The following is a 19,247-nucleotide window of genomic DNA, read 5'->3' on the forward strand; positions in this document are numbered from 1 at the left end:
TAATCGTGTAAATACGCACACAGTGCACATGTATGATGCCACAGTACCTGAGTAAAGCATGTCCTTGCTGCAGGTATAGGTTGGCCTTCAGAAGATTGAACTCTATAGCCAGTTCCAGGTTCTCCATTTCGCTACAGGACTGAGATTTGAGCTGCTGAGAAACGGAGTGCAACAAGGAGGACGCTCCTTCTAGCAAAAGGAACTACAACAGAGTAGATAACACATATGGCCAGGTTAACACAAACAAGTTATGTGAGGTGCCAAGAATAAAACCGTAATGCACAAATTACAGGAAGTGGCAAACCTCTGATGTTAAGATCTAACGAAAAATTCACAGGAAGACTCACCTTAACCCCCTCCGGAATGAGCTTCTCCTTCTCGATATCAAGAGTCAAAACTTTTGACTCTTTTGTCTTTAAACAGGAGCTCTCAGTGTCCAGTTTGTTATGTTCATGGTCTTTTGAGTTCACCAAACAACTTGTTATGCTGGCACAACCTTCTCCTTCAAAAGAAACTGAAAGACAGTCCCACTAAAAGCTGTTAAGCTCTTCTAGAATGAAATCACATGAGTTGTATGTAAAGTGAATGTGAACACTTAAATACCAAATACAGCATGGAATGATTCAATTGATGAATTTAATGGAATAGGGTTAATCCTGCAAGCCTGTAATGCAATGACAGAATCTCTTTTGGCACCAAGGTGGTTACTCATACTCGAAAACTGTAAGATGTCTTTTACCCACTAAAATAACCAGTTGTGGAGATAAAATGTTATTGTAACAAGGCATGAATGTCCCAAGAAGACACATAGACCTCTTAGATTCTAGATATCTAGAGAAATGAACACAAACGTGCATGCGTCAGTGACAGATGTCACACGATAAACAAACAATAAACCCAATGTAAATAACAGAGAGAAGAAAGTGCTTTTGTCTACTAACCTGGTACAGCAGGGCCAAGTACAGTGTTACTGAGCGCCAGGACCAGTTGAATTCGAGCAAGGTTGAATTGGACGCACAATGTGGATCCGTACAATGTGCGGACCTCTGCAGCAAAGTCACAGTTCACAAGTTCTTCCAAAGCCTGATCACAAGCAACACATACACATTCACTCATTCACAAGAAACTTTGGAAAAAAACTACATGAATTTGTTAGTTTGTCAAATACTTAGCTAAAACAGCAGTACAGAGGGAGAACAGAAGGAAAGAGTCAGTAAAGCATTTTTCCCTGGAAGTGTGTGTACGTATTTGTGTGCATACATGTGTGTATATTTGTGTCAGTGCATTCATATGAGTGTATTTGGTTGATTAGGATTGATGCTTCTTAAATGGCAAGGAGGTGGGTTGGGGAGATGAGGTGACTCTATTATGTTAAAAGAAAACAAAATTCCACAAACTGTATGATATCAGATATCTAATTTTGCAGTTGTTCTTAAGAATCATTTATTTGATCATTCTTCCACCAGAAACTATGTAACAATTAATTTAACTGATTAATTTCACAACACTGATTGAATTCCATCAGATCTTCTTTCTATTAATCTAAAGAAATCAAATATGGAACATACCTCAGCATTGTCCAGGACAGACTTGTTGTTATAGAAATTCTTCACAGGCTGCACAATAAACACAATTCATAATATCTATTAAACAAACATCGTAGCAATACTTTCAATACTGTGCAAAAGCCATTTTGCAAAGCTGACACAAAAGGAATACTGTACAGTCTGTCTCCTACTAACGCTAAAGTAACAGGTGCACAGGTCTCTGCAAGAGAGTGGCAGGCAGACAGCACATGAGTTCAAATACTCCATGAAACTTACTTAGATTTACAGTATAATAAACATCTTCAAAATTGCAACTAAAAATATCAACTATAATGAGATAGAATGTGTTTTAACATTAGATGTTTACACAGCCTAAAAAATAAAAACAAAGGGGGAACATATGTTTGCTTATGTGTATGTGTTCTTACTTGGAGATTGTCTTTGGTGATGTAGCGTCCATAAGGCAGAAGAATCCCTGTTCCTTGTGTGAGCTGAACTGATTCTTTTACAGCTTCAGCGAAGAGACACAGTTCAGTAAGGGCACGTATCTGCAGAAAACACCAACGCAGTCTAAAAACTCCACCAGAACCATGAGAGAAAAAACATCTATCATCTACGCACATACACAACACAACACAAATGCTGACCTTAAGTATTTTTCCCTCAACAGTGCGTTGCACATTTCTGCAGACAGTCCCCACAAAATGTAGGTAAAGGGATAGTATGGGCAGTAGCTGCAATTACAAACATGATTTAACAGTAAGGCAGTTATTCATCTTGAGCGGTACAGTTCAAAATGAGGACAGATGGAGCGTGTTCGCATGTGTACCGTGATGTGATAGCCTGTGGTGAAAAGCCAGTGGCAGATGAAGTTAAGGCTGGTTACAGTGGTGCCGAGGTGAACCCTGTGGGGCTCAGAGAAAAGGTCGACTCCAGGGAGCAATTCATCTCCAATGCTGTGAGAGGCATACTGCAGGTCGGCCTGTGGCTGAGCCAGGGAGCAACACAGCACACACTAGGGAAGTGGGTCAGACACACACACACACACAAGCATGTCAGAATGTCTACAAACACACACAATTAATCTTACAGTACACAGTCATGGGAGAAAAAACATCTCCTGATGTTATTTCCTCAATACTGCATTGAGCAACCAAAATAGAATCCTTGTTTGTGAGGAGAGAGATTAAGCACTACCTTAAAGAGGTGAGCAGACAGGAGGCTGTACTTTGTGCGCTGACTGATATCAGACGTTAAAATATACCTGTAGATGAAAACACATCCCTAAGGAGTAGGTAGGTTTTAAAGGCATAAGGTTCAAACAATTCAATGATAAACCTCACTGAAACCTACTGTGCAATCTTAGCAGTAAGTCCAGCAGCCTGTAGACATCCCCAAATGCCAGCCTGTTTCAGGGTTTGTTGCAGGGAGCCGTCTCCAAAGGACACACCATCCCATTTCTCTACAGTGCCTGGCCTTTGTAAGGCACAGTCTACAGCTTTACTCCAGTATGAGTGCGCTGCGCTGAAGAAAAAGCACATGCAAGAATGAAAGTATTATGGATGTAAGAAAAATCATGTAAAGCCCAATTTATAGACTTTTGCTGTATAATTGCAGGTAAATGCACACAGTAAAAGGCTGTAGGCTTGCTTCAGCACAAACACACACACACTCGGCTAACAGATTCTAACCGTGTGTTTCCATTGTAGAAGTGCAAGTTTCCCATTTCATGCAGTGCCAGAACTCTGAGGGAGTCATGGCTGTTGTCCTGGAGATACTCTGAAGAAAAGTTGGATGGACATTGGGAAGGAAAGTAAGACCTTTATGAACCTGACAGCCTGGCAAATTCTTCCATGCTATTATCCTTAGGGCTGCTGGTACTCTCTAAAACATATCTAGCACAACTATTGTGTCCCACCCACTGACCACTTATCAATAAATGCCCTGTTTGTGTAAAATGTGCTTTAGAAGTCTTTCATAGGTATTTTGTGTTCTTACTAATGGACGTGGAGTATACATTAGTGACGGTCGGCATGTGGTTAGGGCTGATAGGGAGGCTGTAAAGAGCATTTGGAGTACTGTAGTCCTCCTCCGTCAGGTCGGAAGGTTGGATGTTTGGAGTGGGTATAACTACCGGACTGAAATCAACCAGACTTGCAGAATGGCTGAGACCTCTGCTCTGACAGTGCTGCAACTGTGCCGAGAAGCCTGGAGCGAGACAGGAGCAGTGCAAACAGTAAGAGTTTCGAAAAAGTTGTGGTTTGAGTGTGTGTGTTTGTCCACTCAAGTGTCAATGTACTCACAGGGCTGTGTGTATGCCAGCAGCAGCAACAGCAATGAGCGACTATGCTGGAAGACCTGAATACAATGTGGTCTTTTCTCAAAAGCTTGACGGTAACAGCTCAGTGTATCTTCTACATCCACAGGAACGCACACAAGGGACATAGAGTGCTGTATCTCTGCACCTTAGAGACAAAACATACATGAATGAATTTTGTATCTAACCCTTGCCAGCATTCCTAGTAGCCATCATCATTGACTACTGCCTACAAACAATTGTTTGTTTGACTCATTTTGACATGATGTGACATGAGACTGGCTGTTCAAACCTTTCAGTTCAACTATGTCTCGAGGAGTGGAGTTTGTGAGTGCCCCTTTTTTGCGAATGGTTGTTTGCTGTGCAGGATTAGGAGTCCACCCACTAAGCAGCTGGGAACCTGCGTAGCTCCTGTAAGTTACCTGAAATGTAGAAACGAAAGCACCTCATATACACATACATTTACAATACAATACACACAATGCATAAAGGTACGCACAAGAGATTAGTAAATTAGTTATTACACGTCCAGTGGGGCAAAAACAACATGATGTGAATAAAGTTTTTCAGATTCTGTTGTGATATGTGTACAAGCTCAAAAACATTATTATCAGGATTTTTTTGTGTAAGAACAATGACATATCATATGACGTCAAAAACAAAAGCCAAAAAATCTAATATCCCACAGTCTATAAAACAGTTTAAGTGACTTTTTGCCGATTTCCCATTGATTTCAAGGCTTTCACGTTGATTTTAAATATAGTATAATACAAAGCTTGAACATGATTCTGTGTGTGTGTGTGGGTGTGTGCTACCTCCTTGCCAGTGGCCTTCTGTGTCTTGACATGGTGTGGTTGTGGGACTGCAGGCCCTCCAAAAGAAGTAATCCTATCAAGCAGCTTCCTCTGAGCATGGACTAGGAGAGGAGTTATGATCAAGGCGTAACGTTCCCTAGGACAGAAATGCAGGTGCACACACACACAAAAACCATGGGCATGTACTCTGAAATAGTGCCCTGGGTGACTCTTTAAACCAGATCTATAAACTGGTTAATGAGCAAAAATATGGCAACTCAAGTCATGGTAAGTCATAACAAAGAACAGTGTTTTGTGTGAAAATGCTCTTATAATATCTTTACTAAATGTTTCTCATCAAATTTAAGAATATTAAACAACATAATATAGTGTGAGATGGGTTTTTTTTAGTCCTAGAAATCCTAAAAGCAAAGATAATTAAAAGGTCCACTCATACTCTCTTTAATCCTAATAACCTGTTCCTAATCTTTACTCTTCTCTGTCTCTCTTGAATGATACTATACAAATCTATTCAAATTTTAATCTGAGCTACACTTGTAGCACTATGATAGCAATATACTGTGTGCTTTGCAGAAAATTATCTTCACCGTGTGTATGAGTTGAAAACTAAGGCAAAGTGGCTCAGGCTTTCCCATTTGCCACCGTCATGGAGGTGCTCCAGAGTGTGCAACACCAAAGTACGGACCCAGCGCAGGTCAACCTGGGTGCTGTCATCCAGTGCGGCTGAGAAGTGGAGACTGGACTCTAGTTCATCCTCAGTCAAGTCGCAGTCATACAAATCCCACAGCTAGTAGAGACAAAGATGAAGGTTAAGGTCACAAACAGGACTCTGTCATCTTGCCTTTGTAATTGTAAATTTTTCTTTGTTCAGATGTCAAGATGCAGACATCAGTGACTGTGGCAATCGTTGGCAGCCTGTAGATTGCAGCCCACTTTGGTGTGCAATCTAGAGTTGTTGTTTTTGTTAATTTACTAGAAAGGAATGACTGATATTTAAATAACATGAGTGTATATATAATGACACTTACCCCTAGTCTGTTGAGCATGTCCATGATTAGGTCAGTAGCTAGCACCAGTAGTGGGGTGAAGGCAGTGTGCAACTGGTCTGTTGTGATGGGGGAGGGAGGCTGAAGCTGAGCAGCTCTCTGTACTAGGAAAGTGATTCTGCAGCTTTGGTCCCACACAGTCTGACAGGCACACTGCAGATTGGTCCAGTGGCTGCCACGATGGGCCAACACCTGGAAAATATCAAAACTAGATACATGTAATACAATGTAGGACACACAAATTATAAAAGTAAAATGAAAAGCACATACAGAATATATTGCACAGTATGTGACTGAACAACAGAATAAATACACTGAGAAATGTGTGTACAGTACCATGGCCCTTCTGAGGTGTAAAGCAGATTTGTTTAGTGAGTCAACCAGCGAGGCAGCAGTGCATCTGCGCATCTCAATCTGCTGTTCCACAGTTTGAGAGGAGTCCCCTCCCTCCTCACAATTCTCATCTGTGACAGAGTCATCAAATCTGATGCCTGGAAGAAAAGGTTGAGATGATGAAACACAAACCAGGCGTTTTCTAATTTCGAAGAGTGTAGCATTTTCCTCACCCTCCTTTTTGCTCCTGTCTTTGTGTGCAGCATTATAGTCCCTGAGACCGGAGTGAGACGACTTTCTTTCTGAGACAACCTCACATTTAGAAGAACGTTGTCGCTGTGAGCTCCCCCGCACGAGGACACCAGAATAGGCCAGAGAGAAACATAAGGGATTTAACTGGCTGTACCTGAAACAAAGCACATGCATTACATAATATTATAGGCACACACCCCCCTTGGGCTGGTTAATGTAACCAACCTAATAGTTCCCACAAAAAACACAAAAAAGCTGGAGCAATGGAGCTGGTTCTTGTGACTGAACCTGTGTTGCAGGGCTCCTCCGTGCAGCTGGTCCAGGTCCTGGTAAAGCAGTGCTAAATGGGCTTGAGCCATGATGTAGTTGAGGGTAGACCTCCACACTCGTTCCTCACAGCACATGTTCCTCTGCTGGAGCTGCCTCTTGTGCCGTTGCACCACAGACGACATCATGGTTAACAGGTTCTCCACTATGTGCATCTCCCTACAAACGTAGGTAAAAGTCCAGTTCACAAGTGGTAATGTGAATCCACACATGCAATTACACACTGACAGACAAACACACACACTTACTGTACCTGTTAGTTCTCACTTTCTGAAGCATGCTGTGCGGAATTTTCTGCTGTAGTCTCTTTCTTGCATCATCCTGAGAAGGTGTGTTCTTGCTCTGCTGCCAAACCAGCACAAGGTATTTAGATTTGTATTATAAATTAATCCAAACAGCATACAGTGCAAACATTTTATCTATTTTTTTTTACAGTTTTTATACCTGTTTTCTCTCAAGTTCAAATTCCCTGTGAACTGCAGTCTGAGATTAGGGTAAACACGTAATGTACTGTACTTGGTGGTGGTTATCTGGGTTGTCTACAGCATAGGCCTATATATACTGCAGTAGCATTAAGAGCAATCCACAAGGAATTTGTAGACCATATGGCTGCAGAGTAGGATCAGGCAATTAACAGTATCACAAACCAGAACTGAACCCTGTTCCACATGAAAAAAATCGGTTTTCTGAAGCAGTTTTAAGAGAGCTAATATGGGAAATTCCACTGGTAAGCTAACAGGCTAGCAGCCAAGAAAGCAGGTCGACCAAAGTGGGAACAAGCACTTAAATTGTCCTTGTAAATCTAACAGAAGTGAATGTTCAGCAGCTGGGCAGCATATTTCTTGCCTGAAATTCCCTCGCTAACAGCTTTAGGTGGACTGCTCAGGAGAAATAAGTCAAACTATACATGGCTTTCTGAAACGTCTGTGTTCATACAACAGTAAGCACCTTGCATTGTGGGACACAGTAGGTGAAGTAGACTGGTCCCATGCATGCTGCAGATTTTGCTTTTGTTTGCAAACTGTATAAGACAAACCACATTTTGTCCTATTCAATACAAACTGCCAGTCTAGTAGGCCATTTCCAGTACAGCCCTAGTCTTTTGTTGTGTTAAGGCTTTAGCCTCTTATGTTACTTCACAGGTGATGTCAGTTGGCCACCATTTTGGATTAGTGACCTCACAGTTGATGTCACAGTTGGCCACCATGTTGGATTAGTGACCTCACAGATGATGTCACAGATGATGTCACCAGTTGTCATACGGAAGATTGTATATAGACCTTGAAAAGATCAAACCCACTGAGTTGGAGTCGACCCGGCTCCCTTAGATGGGATGATGCAGCGGGTGTCCCTCACCAACAGAGGCCTCGAGTTGAGCTGCCGAGTTTCTGCAGGGTGTTCCCCCCGCTGTCAGATTCAATCGGCGTGCAATATCAGGTATAGGGGAAGCCCAGCTTGACTCGTTTCCGTAGCGCTGCCTCTGTTTGTGTGCCGCCTGCATCATTCCATCTTCGTATTTACATTTCAAGTATGAATTTTTATCTGGACTCAGGGCTTGGTTTGTGGACCGCCACTTTGAGGCCTTGTGTCCCGCTGTAGGCCTACAGGCGTCGCCATATTGTTTTCATGGCCCTCGCCATCTTGGTTTTTAAGCACCAGAATAGACAAACTGCAGCTAGTTTGTTTAAGGAAACAGGACAGGCAGCTGAATCCACGCACAATGTGATACAGAATTTCACTACTGTACTGCTGGTAGTTTGACGCCATTCATCACTAGATATCCTCTAAGGAACAGCTGAGCAGTCAGACAAAATGAAAAGAGCCTGTCAATCAGACCCAGTATCATTACCATCAACTTTCTAAGAAACCAGTGGAGCCTACAGGAAGTCACTGCAGCTTTATATAGAACCAGGCTAGCTGTTTCCCCCTGTTTCCAGTCTTTGTGCTAAGCTAAGCTAAGGAGCTGCTGGAACCAGCACAAGTGTAGTCTCATCAGCAACTGCAGCTGGTTTGTGTCTGTCCATCACCCCACAAGGTGGTCCCCTGTCACTATCATGCATTGTTTAAGTGTGTCCATGGGGTTGATACTCAGATTGGATTATCAGGTCATGTGTAATACCTTAAACAAACAGTCTTTTTTAAAACAATTATTCATGCAGAAAAACAAATCAGCATGTTTTCATATCATTCATATATTAATGAACTTTAGTGACTTTTCAATGGTCACAAACTACAGGGGAGAAGTCTGAGCTCTGAAGCTCCAGAAACTTCCATCACAATTGTCACTCCAGTTTTGTGAAATCTGGCACATTAAAAAATGACAAATTCCAGTGTAACTTCCACATCGTACGTTCAGTCCAGCCACCGGCTGTATGCAGTAAACTGCAAGCTAATGTTCCCTAACTCTCTAACCTCTATGATATACGGTATCACTGAAAACAGTTTAACATAAGCACATATGCATTCATAGATAATGTGCATTCAAGAAACCACGTAGCTCATTATGCTTTGCAAGGTTGGGCTCTAATGATATGAGACGAGCATCATCTGCAAACAGGAGAAAAGGCACTCCAGCTGCCTGGTTGATCAGTGTCCATAAAATATTATGCTAAAAAATGTGTGTATGTGTTGGGTATTTGTGTGGATGTTTGTATTTTCACCTGAGGTGGTTCATTTCCTTTTGAAGCATGAGCATTACTTCTTGTTTTACCCGGACTGTTTCCCTCCAAGCATTTTGTGGACAGTCCCATCACCTCGTCTCGTCTGACAAACAGAGAACCATTCACATGCTGTCAAGTCTTTATCAGCGAAGGCACAAAAAAAACTATCTGTGATAAAGTGCAGCATGAACCAAAAGCGAGTGGACAGTAATGCATTGTTTGACATTTTGACGCTAACAGTATTCATTTAAGTATGAATGGACACATTCATCATGAAATTATTAATTATGAAATGAATTGCATTTTTTAATCAGCAAAGAGCTATATATTGACACACACCTGGAGATAAATTCAAATATGCTTTGCCCCCACTTTAACACAAGGTCTGGGTGGCCTTCGTCCATGGATCTCTGGAGAAGAAGTGTCGCAAACTCAAGAAAATATGGCCTTCGTCTGAGCTTCATCACTATCGAGAGCACACACACAAAAAAAAGCACTGGTGTGAATGAGCTAAACTCATTATTCATTAAAACAAAGTATGAAAGCGTGTGCCACTTACCATCTTGATAGGCATCAATCAGCGGGCTGTTGGTGATGAAGTCATACAGTATGGTGAGATCCTCACAGCCAGTCAGTGGGCGTGTAATCTCTACAGAAAAAAGACACAAAGTGGAGCTTAGGAAAAAACATTATTTGGATCATTTGATGTGTAAGTGCAACGGCTAATATGTTTGACATAGTGGAGTAACTGTTCACAGAACAACTGAGAGGCTTAAACAAAAGTGTGATTGAATATTTTAATTGAGTCTTCCTATAGTGAATATATTTAAACAGCATACTCATAAGTATATTATAAAAGATATGTATTATTGTATGTACTGTAGTGGACTATACTGTACTGTATGTTTTTAACATAACTGAGACCAGTATGTGTGTCTGTGTGTGTTTCTGTGTGTTACCATTGTCAGCTACGAGAGCTGCTTCAGATGTGATTCTTTTCTTGTTCTTCCAATGCAGTGCCTTCAGCTGAAGACTTATCTTCATTTCACCCTTGATTGCAGCATGATCTGTCTTAGACTGCACACATATAGACACACACAGGAACACAAAGAAACACTAGAATGCTTGAGCAGAATGTTCTTCAGTTGGTGTACAATATCAAAACTTCAATAAAAATATAGCAGTCTTTTGTAAAAATCTGAAAACATATTGTGGAATCATATTAATTTGATTTCATGATATAACTTCATTTTAAGAGTGAGGATGAATCATGAAATAAATCTACTCTTTCCCACTGTTCCTTACAAGTCTGCTTACAAGTCTGCTGAGCTGCAGCTGGGCATCATAGACCTCTTGGAGCAGCTTCCGACCACAGTCCATCAACTCAGAAGCCATCTGATGCTCCCTGAGCACACGTGATGCCTGGTCAGGAAGGATGGAGGATGAAAAATTATTTTGTGCAAGGCTCCTGGTTATCATTTTGGGTATCTGGGAATTATAACTCACTGTGGATGAGGACATCTACTAAATACAGAATTCTTTAAACTTTAAATAATTCTGTATCCTTTAAAGGATTCATCCTTTAAAGTTGGATGAATCAAAGAACCGGTTTCCTTCACAGAAATTAAAAAAATGTGTTATATACATACCGTGAAATGTTGTATAAAAGATTGTACACACCTTTGACAGGTAGTAGGTGATGCATGCTATCATGTGCATAAATGACTCTGGGGTGCTTCCAGTCCATTTTTGTTTCAGAAAACCTGAATTCTCCTCCAAAACCATCAAGCATTTTTTCAGCATCTAAATATCAGAACAGATACATAAAAAGACACATACTTCTGAATTATTTGCAATTTGTATTATGTTACATTGTTAACAAAGTAAAGTTGGCCCTTGTTGGACAGAATATTGATACTTCTATAGAGAAGGCTTTGCATACCTGTACCACAGGGTCACAAGTGATCTGATGGAAAATTAGAGGTGCCAAAAGGCCATAACAGCTAACTACAGCTTGTACTGCAGCGCTACCATCATTTAACCACATCGCCAGGTCCACGGCCACCAGCATTCGCTCACACTCTGCCAGTCTGGCTTCCTGCATACACACATGTGTACATATCATTTATTTATGTTCATTTTAATCTAAAAGATATATCCTTTGTTTACATCAATACAAGCAAAGGGAAGATAAACTTTCATGCTGATGCTGCTAGCAACATACTGGCCTTATTTCTTACGGTACGTATCACAGTTATTCCACTTGGAAAATACATATTCATTGTACATACACACGTCTCTATTCAGATCATTTTTTACCTGTTCCCAGATAAACGTTCCATTGTCACTGAATGAGTCACAGTAGAGCGATCCCTGCTGAATGTTGATCTCTGTCTCAATGAAGATGGAAGTGAGAAACAGCTGACACAGGTGAGGAGAGGAGTGTTGCAGGGTCTGGACACGCAGCCTTAAGCATAATGAATGGGGATAGAGTAAAACGAGATTAGCAAATGTAAAGAAATACAAACTCCTTGACTTGCACTGTGTGAATGTGTTTTCCTCCTCACCCTGTGGTAGCGAGCTTATCCTGTGTGCTCTGAGACCCAGGGTCGGGATAGGTATAGTGGCTCCACAGTTCCCTGCAGGCTCTCTTTGCTATGACATACTGCTCTGTTTGAAAAGCCGCCTGAGGAAGAAGTCAGAAAAGCTATAACCATAATCCTGCTTTTTCTCTGGCTCTGTGGGAAGATGTATTAATTATCATCATCATTGAAAGCATGGCCCAAAATTCCCACAACGCACATTAGCTCAGTCAGCAATCCTTGTCATGCCAACAGGCTTTCCATCTTACCCTACACCCAAGTAAGACAATCTGATGTGTTAGCACCAGGAAAATCACATGGACCCAGCAAGTGATGAGAGTGGTGAATGAGAAACTAGTTCAGGTTTCTACTAGATTTCACTGGTGTCTTGTGTACCTGTGCCATGTGAGCCCACGTGGACAGCAGTGGTGCTGGCATGGATGCCAGCAGTGGAAATGTTGTCTCCCCTATGGTGTTCCCCAGTAGCTTGCCCTGGCTGTTGTAGGCTGCTACGGCAAACACATACTTGTGATTGGGTTCCAGCCCCTCCACCCTCAGAATGCAGTCACCAAATACTGCAGGTACCTGGAAACATACAAAATCAGACCTAATATCATGAGCACACTCTAGGTCGTACAAAGTGACAAAAATGGGTCCCACTAAACATGACGCTCTCTGTGGGAGGGAAGAATTGTACCATATTCCCAGTTCCTGGAAGGCTGCAGTCTCCAAGGCGGACTTTCAAGTTAATGCACTCAGCTGCACGGCCAAACAGCTGGTACCAGCACGCCTGGAAGGAAACAAAAATACAAGGAGACCGATGAAAGGTTGTGTTGGATTATTTTCTGTTCTGTTTCTGTAGATTAGTAAAAAAAAATAATGACATAATCAAAAGCAAATCTCACTTGTCCCTCCAAGTTATAAGATGCTGGAGCAAAGGTGAAGGAGTAGCCAGTGCGTGAGAGCAGGATGGGTGGAGGTGGAGGATTTTCTTCTGCCTCTTTCATCCCTTTATCTTTATTTTCAGCTGGAGTCTTAAGGGTGGTGGATGTATACAGCTTTCTCTCCTCTACCACTGCTTTCTCTATCAGAGTGCAGGCCACCTGGCAAGAGCAGAGGGACAAACCAATTGAATATTCATTACACTTCATGAAAGTTCACCTCAATCACCAGTCATCGATATGTGCAGAAATTAAATGTGCTACTCAGATCTGAAATAAAAGTTTGAGCCCTATCAACAAGGTACTGGCTCTGTGTTGGTATGTTATACAGTATTTTTAACTGAATAAGCATATTTTGCATCACTTTTCACACAAATAACATGAACACTTTTGCACATTACATCAAATACATCAATTGGTTGCATGAGATATATCAAATTTTACATTACATACTTAGTTGTGACTGTAAGAAAGTGTGAATGTTTGTGGATGTATAACCTCTAGCAGATTCTTGGTTTTGTTGCTGTTTTCTGGCTCCATGTTTCTGTGCACCAGCAAGGCTTTCTGGATCAGGAAAAGAGCTTTGGACACCTTGTTCTTCTTGATCCGATTTAACAGTTCAGACTCTGAGACTAGACACAACCAACAAAACACCATATTTAAACTCATTATTCATACAGACATTTAATTTAAATCAATATTCTTTCACAGCATAAACATTGACTAACTACGATTTATTGTCAGGGATTTCAACTTCTGTTTGTAAATCAGCAAGTGCAGGATCAGGAAATGTCAGTGTAAATTCCAGTGCAAACTCAATGTCGGCAAAGGGCTGATTAATTCTCAAAAATCACCAATGAGTTATTTTCTCAATGTGGCACTGAGTCTGACCTGCGTTTAGCAGCAGTAACTTGAGGGAAGCCCTGTGGAGGATGATTTCTAGCTCATGATGAAGGTCTGTGGCCAGCAGGGATACGCATGTGGACTGAGTGTGTCGAGAGCCTTTAACATCTGAATCTGCCTTAGATTCCACTTCTTCCTTTTCCTTCATACTTATCTCATCTTTTTCATTTCCCCCTTCTGGTGATGTCAGAGAAGACAGGGAGGAACTCGACAGAGAGAGGGGACTAAACTTCTATCAAAACAAGAAGAAAACAGGTTTTAACAACACTCAACCCACTCAGTCTACACAGAATGGTGCAGAGTAAATAAATGTCAGACTGAACTTTAACCAACTTAAACTACCTACCAGCATGAAGGCAGAGTCAGTGATAGCCGAGCAATCTTGAGGCAGCAGTGTAGCAACAACCTTCGCCAGAGCTTCAAGACCCCTTTCTACTACCTCACAGACCTTCTGAAGCAGCTCTGTACTTGAACTCTTTGAGCACAAACAAACACACACTTGCAATGCATTTTGTTTGCTTGCAGACCCAAGAAAGAAAACTGCAAATTGGCACTGTATGTGTAATTAAGTCTTTTCATTATATGAATTCCTATGATTGATTGTACACATGGACAGTCAATCCATTCACATACCTCAAGAGGAGAGAAAGAGCTTGGTTTCACACCGCCTGCCTCATGAGCTGCTAGATATAAGACATAATAATAATAATAATAATAATAATAATAATAATATCACAGCTAAAACATGATGTGCTGCCATTGTACTGCTCTGTACTGTTATACTGCTACCAATTTTTTACTTGTGTATGTGTATATATATATATATTTCTTTTTCCTATTTTTATATTCTTATACTTCTATTTATTGTCTTGTTGGAATGTTATATGGGACAGGTCAGACGGAATTTCATTGTACTTTGCTGTATGATGACAATAAATCTGATTCTGATTCTGATTCTGATTCTGATTCTGATGTGTGTACCCAATATCAAATGGTACTCTATAATATGATTTTAGCAGTCCTACAGACTTAAAGAAGACAAGAGGTAGAACCTGATTCCTCACCCAGATATTGTGTTTGATTACTGCATTCAGCTGCAATCTCTAGAAGTACGGCCAATCTGTGGATCATCTCTGCCGTCATTATGCAGTCAACAGTTGCTAGGTCACAGATGGAGGCCACTTCACACAGCACAGACAGACACCACAGCCACTGCAAACATGATCACAAATAATACCACATGAATACACTTCAACTATGTTGAGGTATACCTATGATGAAAATTACAGGCCTCTCTCATCTTTTTAAGTGGGAGAACTTGCACAATTGGTGGCTGACTAAATACTTTTTTGCCCCACTGTACATTAAACAACCAGTCATAAATAAGTTCATGAATGTGTTTCATCCTGTCCAAATTAATGTTACTGTTCACTGAAATCTCACTGTGGAGGATGAAAGTAGCAGGTCTATATTTGACAATAATATGCTATTATTACTATTATTATTATTATTACCTTGTTGTAATTATCTACCTTCTCAGGGTAGTATTGCGCCTGATCACTCTGCATCACTACCTTCACTTTGCCCCACAGAAATAGCACAACATCCAAAACCAGATCCCCATCTGGCTGCACCTCCTACACAAACACACATACAGTATATACACATTAAAAAACACTTCTCCTTTGAAGTTACTCCATTAACTTTTATCTGAACCCTAATACTTGGCAGATCAACCTCAACACAAAAACAACATGTAAACTTACAGGAGCAGATCCACAAACAGACTTGTGCAGGGTCTCCACGAGGCCAATGAACTCATCACTCACTGAGAACGAACACTTGTGTCTGTCTGTAGGAAACATCGAACAACACGACCACATTATAATTCAGAGGAAACTGAAATTAGTGTTGGATATGTTGTAATCAAGTAACTTTTGACCACAGACCCATTGTTGAGCACCCATTTAGCACATAATCAATGCTAGGTTATGAGCATTTAAAAACAAGGAAGCAGCTTGGTAAAGATACTCTTTGATTTAACAGCAACACTGAAATAATAATAAGTGGTACTTGTAATTTTGTTCATAAAGAAATGAGAAAGGAATCAAAGAGAAAGAAGACAGAATTTGTCCATATGTGGTAAAATTGATTATTTCTACCATCAATCATTTTATCCTCTCTAGGACGGCTCCTCTGGGAAGAAAGCAGAGTGTTGAAACTATCAAGTAAAGCAAGCTCCAGCTCTGCCCTCCTGAACGATTGACCCTCCACACCCTGACACAGAGAGACACAAAGAGACACTCAGCATCATTCAGAGACACAGCACACACTGAGCTGAATAATGAGAACTGCAGCAGACACAAGTGGGCTACTCACAGACAAAACCTGCAGCATCTCTCTGGCAAGTTCAGTGAATGTGTCTGTCTGCTTGTAGTGAAACAACAGCTTAATGAACCTCACCGCAGACATGATGGGGACTTTGTTTTCTCCTGGCAACACAACACATCACATTATTTCACAATGATTTCCAAATTACTGTACAACAGAGACACTGTGCATCACACGATTAAGTGCTGTACATGACTGATTAATTGTAATGTGAGAAAAAAGGACAAAGAAAACTAACCTGTAATGGCTAAATCCAGTAGAGTGGATGTTGGTGTCAGTGCACTAAGAGTTTCACTAGTAGTTGCGACTCCTTCAACCACAGGAACATACAAGCACATTAATCGATACGTAAAGTGGGCACTCCTCAATTTAAATACCCAATCGCATTTTAATCATTTTAAAGCATTTTCAGGACGTTTTTCCATGTTTCCTTCTAATTGTGCACTTACTATAATGCTGAGTGTTTCTGTGTTTCTTTTACTTACCAGATAATATACTGATGCCGGCTGAGAGGAGTTCCAAGATCACCTCCTGCAGCTCTGGATCATCTGGCATCTTCGCCTGCAGTGGGCGCCTGGTGCTGTCCCAAAGTGCTTCCAAAATGCCCAAGAACTGTGCTGCACTGCTGTCAAACAGGCTCGTTAACATGCGCTCTGTTGTGTTACGAGGCCATGGCGCCTATAGTGGATATAGGCAGGCATACAATTTTAGGTTATTAACAGGAACTAATGAATGAAGTCATGAAATTACCGCCACAGCAAACAGCCTGCCACAGTTGTTACTAATATTCTATTAAAGAAAGAGAAATCCCCTGTTGGTTATGATATGGTGCCAATGTCGGAAATAGCAATTACAATAGTAATTGAACTGATTAAACAAATCCAACAAAATATTAAGTCCATTATAAGAAATCCAATAAAGTAGGGTTTAAAAACAAGTAGCTAATAATAGAGAGTTATACACAGAAAACAGCGGCAATACAGCTTAACAATCATAAAACTAATTTAACAGGAGCTTGCATGCATTTGGTAGATCAACAAAATTAGATTATTGCTTTCTTTAAAGTGACAGTACATTTAAGAAATGAATATGATGTTACAGCAGTAAAATGGATCTTATTACATTAGGTATGTCCTTCAGGGTGCTTTTGGTTTTGCTTCTGAATGCGGGTTTGGGTCTCCTTCTGGCCTCAAACGCCGCCCGCTTGAAGATCATGGCAGCCAGCTGAAAAAAAAACACATCTGAATCACATTTAATCTGATGAACAAAACAGAATCACATCGACACTATAAAGGAAAAAAACAACAAACTGTTAACTTTGGCACAAAAAGAAGAGAAAATTCATACTTCAGCAGTTGTCTGTATTCATACATACAGTGGTGGTTATCTGATTTATGTAATTGCTGTAATCATACACGCTGAGAGAAGTTATGAATGCATTGCCGATTTTTGCTTATAGGACATGAGTTGAGAAAAGAAATGTGACTTATGCTTGAGGAGTGCATATTGGAGTTAAAATGGCACTTAAACTGATGAGATATGTAGCTTGGCATGGTTTATAGTTGCATGTTCTCTATGTTCCTTGCATCCTTTCGACGTTCTTCTCTCTCTTTGTCACAGCAGTTATCGCTAGGTGTGACTGATAAGTGTAAATTTCAATGAGGAGTCTCCTGCCTTGATAGAGGCTTCCTTGTAAGCTCTCTGAGTCTCTCTGGTGGTAGGAACTTCATTCTGCTCGTCAATCTTTGCAAGGTCATTGATTTTTCCAAGGGCTCTCCTGGCAAATTCCTGAAAGATTTGAAGACACAAAACAACCCCACAAACAGGGAACAAGACTTTCACAATAATTCAGAAATTCTGTTTAAGAACATTTTCCATGTGACATTTTAACATACTGAAAGCTAAGCATGAGGAATAAATTATTTAACCTGTGTTTAGAACAGTGATATTTTTAGAAACAGTGATATTTTTAGACAGCAGATAAATAAACATCAAAGCAAAATTCCATAGTAGTTTTACCTAATCTCTCTTAAACAGATTAACACAAAATACACTGCAGGCAGGCTGGCTAATAGAAAACTGCAGACAAAGCTGAAACTGCAATGATTGTGTGTTTGTAGGTATCTGGATGCAGATAATGCGTGTCCTTCACCTCTGCCTGCATCGAAGCCTGGTTGTCATAGTAACACTGGCAGACAGCACAGTAGAGTGTGACAATCCATGGCAGATACTTAGAAATCATCAGAGGGACGGATAGCTCTAAACTGATGCTTGCCCACAGAAGATACTCCAGTGCCTGGAAAAGATCATTAAAAAACACACAATTACATCTTAACTACAAATCGCATTAATTTCTGATTATATCACATCATTAATTTGGTAAAAGTACCATTCAATTTTACACACATGTTGTCTTTGTAAAGGGCACCAACCGGTGAGCAGAGTGAATCACTGAAAACTCACTTTTGAAACCTAAAATAGTTTTTCTGTTATAATTCAGACGAGCCACATTAACCAGTCTGAGGAGTTTTGTTTTTGCAGACACTTATTCCCAACCTCTGCCACATACCCTTTCTCACCTTCTTGCTTTTTACCTTTCTAATTTGACTGTATCAGACATGGCAGAAACTGTCTTTTGAAAAGGCTCTATGGAATATGAATAGTATGGCAAGAAATACCGTAGCATCATTGAGGTTCCATCTATCATAAGTACCTGTGCACTGCAATTCATGGTCATCAGGTAACGGCAGATGGTGTAGATGTGTAACGAACCTTGAAAAAAATAGAAACAGAAAAACATACAGTAGGAGGATAGTTCAACCGTATAATATCAAATGCAGAAGAATTTTTTCATTTCTCCTGAAGAGAAGTGCCAGCATATACCTGGGAATCCCAGAGTACCTTTGAGAGTTTATAACTGCATCTAAATGAAAGCATAAGCTGTACTAATATACCATTATATATTTGCCAGCAGAGGTGATCATGTTGCTGAAACGCCTGCATCATGATCCTGATGAAGTTCAGCACATGCAGCAGTTTAGTAAGTCCCTTCCTGCTGAGGACACTGTGCCTTTTCTCCTGCTCAAATATACACATGGCACAGCCCTGCATTGCACGGACCTACAAGCACAGA

General features: G+C 40.7%; 1 protein-coding gene across 1 annotated transcript in view; it reads right to left on the reverse strand.

Moving 5' to 3' along the window:
* cfap54 (cilia and flagella associated protein 54) overlaps positions 1 to 19,247 on the reverse strand; it is a 56,078-nt gene that overhangs the window by 35,504 nt on the left and 1,327 nt on the right. Inside the window, exons 4-51 of the mRNA XM_070844049.1 lie at positions 19,069 to 19,234; positions 18,828 to 18,886; positions 18,267 to 18,410; positions 17,789 to 17,902; positions 17,237 to 17,338; positions 16,600 to 16,792; positions 16,353 to 16,424; positions 16,103 to 16,215; positions 15,886 to 16,000; positions 15,490 to 15,575; positions 15,256 to 15,360; positions 14,788 to 14,935; positions 14,357 to 14,406; positions 14,070 to 14,198; positions 13,712 to 13,955; positions 13,319 to 13,452; positions 12,785 to 12,982; positions 12,577 to 12,669; positions 12,276 to 12,464; positions 11,865 to 11,983; positions 11,617 to 11,764; positions 11,240 to 11,395; positions 10,978 to 11,100; positions 10,587 to 10,719; positions 10,257 to 10,376; positions 9,857 to 9,946; positions 9,637 to 9,763; positions 9,298 to 9,400; positions 6,891 to 6,979; positions 6,599 to 6,796; positions 6,292 to 6,464; positions 6,062 to 6,216; positions 5,708 to 5,917; positions 5,267 to 5,466; positions 4,680 to 4,815; positions 4,157 to 4,286; positions 3,851 to 4,012; positions 3,546 to 3,755; positions 3,239 to 3,326; positions 2,901 to 3,071; positions 2,745 to 2,811; positions 2,377 to 2,562; positions 2,195 to 2,281; positions 1,976 to 2,095; positions 1,569 to 1,616; positions 942 to 1,083; positions 348 to 457; positions 48 to 202 (exon numbers count right to left, since the gene is read on the reverse strand). Of these exons, the coding sequence (XP_070700150.1) occupies positions 48 to 202; positions 348 to 457; positions 942 to 1,083; positions 1,569 to 1,616; positions 1,976 to 2,095; positions 2,195 to 2,281; positions 2,377 to 2,562; positions 2,745 to 2,811; positions 2,901 to 3,071; positions 3,239 to 3,326; positions 3,546 to 3,755; positions 3,851 to 4,012; positions 4,157 to 4,286; positions 4,680 to 4,815; positions 5,267 to 5,466; positions 5,708 to 5,917; positions 6,062 to 6,216; positions 6,292 to 6,464; positions 6,599 to 6,796; positions 6,891 to 6,979; positions 9,298 to 9,400; positions 9,637 to 9,763; positions 9,857 to 9,946; positions 10,257 to 10,376; positions 10,587 to 10,719; positions 10,978 to 11,100; positions 11,240 to 11,395; positions 11,617 to 11,764; positions 11,865 to 11,983; positions 12,276 to 12,464; positions 12,577 to 12,669; positions 12,785 to 12,982; positions 13,319 to 13,452; positions 13,712 to 13,955; positions 14,070 to 14,198; positions 14,357 to 14,406; positions 14,788 to 14,935; positions 15,256 to 15,360; positions 15,490 to 15,575; positions 15,886 to 16,000; positions 16,103 to 16,215; positions 16,353 to 16,424; positions 16,600 to 16,792; positions 17,237 to 17,338; positions 17,789 to 17,902; positions 18,267 to 18,410; positions 18,828 to 18,886; positions 19,069 to 19,234 (6,410 nt within the window). The remainder of the gene's footprint in view (positions 1 to 47; positions 203 to 347; positions 458 to 941; positions 1,084 to 1,568; positions 1,617 to 1,975; positions 2,096 to 2,194; positions 2,282 to 2,376; positions 2,563 to 2,744; positions 2,812 to 2,900; positions 3,072 to 3,238; positions 3,327 to 3,545; positions 3,756 to 3,850; positions 4,013 to 4,156; positions 4,287 to 4,679; positions 4,816 to 5,266; positions 5,467 to 5,707; positions 5,918 to 6,061; positions 6,217 to 6,291; positions 6,465 to 6,598; positions 6,797 to 6,890; positions 6,980 to 9,297; positions 9,401 to 9,636; positions 9,764 to 9,856; positions 9,947 to 10,256; positions 10,377 to 10,586; positions 10,720 to 10,977; positions 11,101 to 11,239; positions 11,396 to 11,616; positions 11,765 to 11,864; positions 11,984 to 12,275; positions 12,465 to 12,576; positions 12,670 to 12,784; positions 12,983 to 13,318; positions 13,453 to 13,711; positions 13,956 to 14,069; positions 14,199 to 14,356; positions 14,407 to 14,787; positions 14,936 to 15,255; positions 15,361 to 15,489; positions 15,576 to 15,885; positions 16,001 to 16,102; positions 16,216 to 16,352; positions 16,425 to 16,599; positions 16,793 to 17,236; positions 17,339 to 17,788; positions 17,903 to 18,266; positions 18,411 to 18,827; positions 18,887 to 19,068; positions 19,235 to 19,247) is intronic.

This window comes from Pempheris klunzingeri, chromosome 14 (genome assembly GCF_042242105.1).
Source record: "Pempheris klunzingeri isolate RE-2024b chromosome 14, fPemKlu1.hap1, whole genome shotgun sequence".
Classification (NCBI taxonomy): Eukaryota; Metazoa; Chordata; class Actinopteri; order Acropomatiformes; family Pempheridae; genus Pempheris; species Pempheris klunzingeri.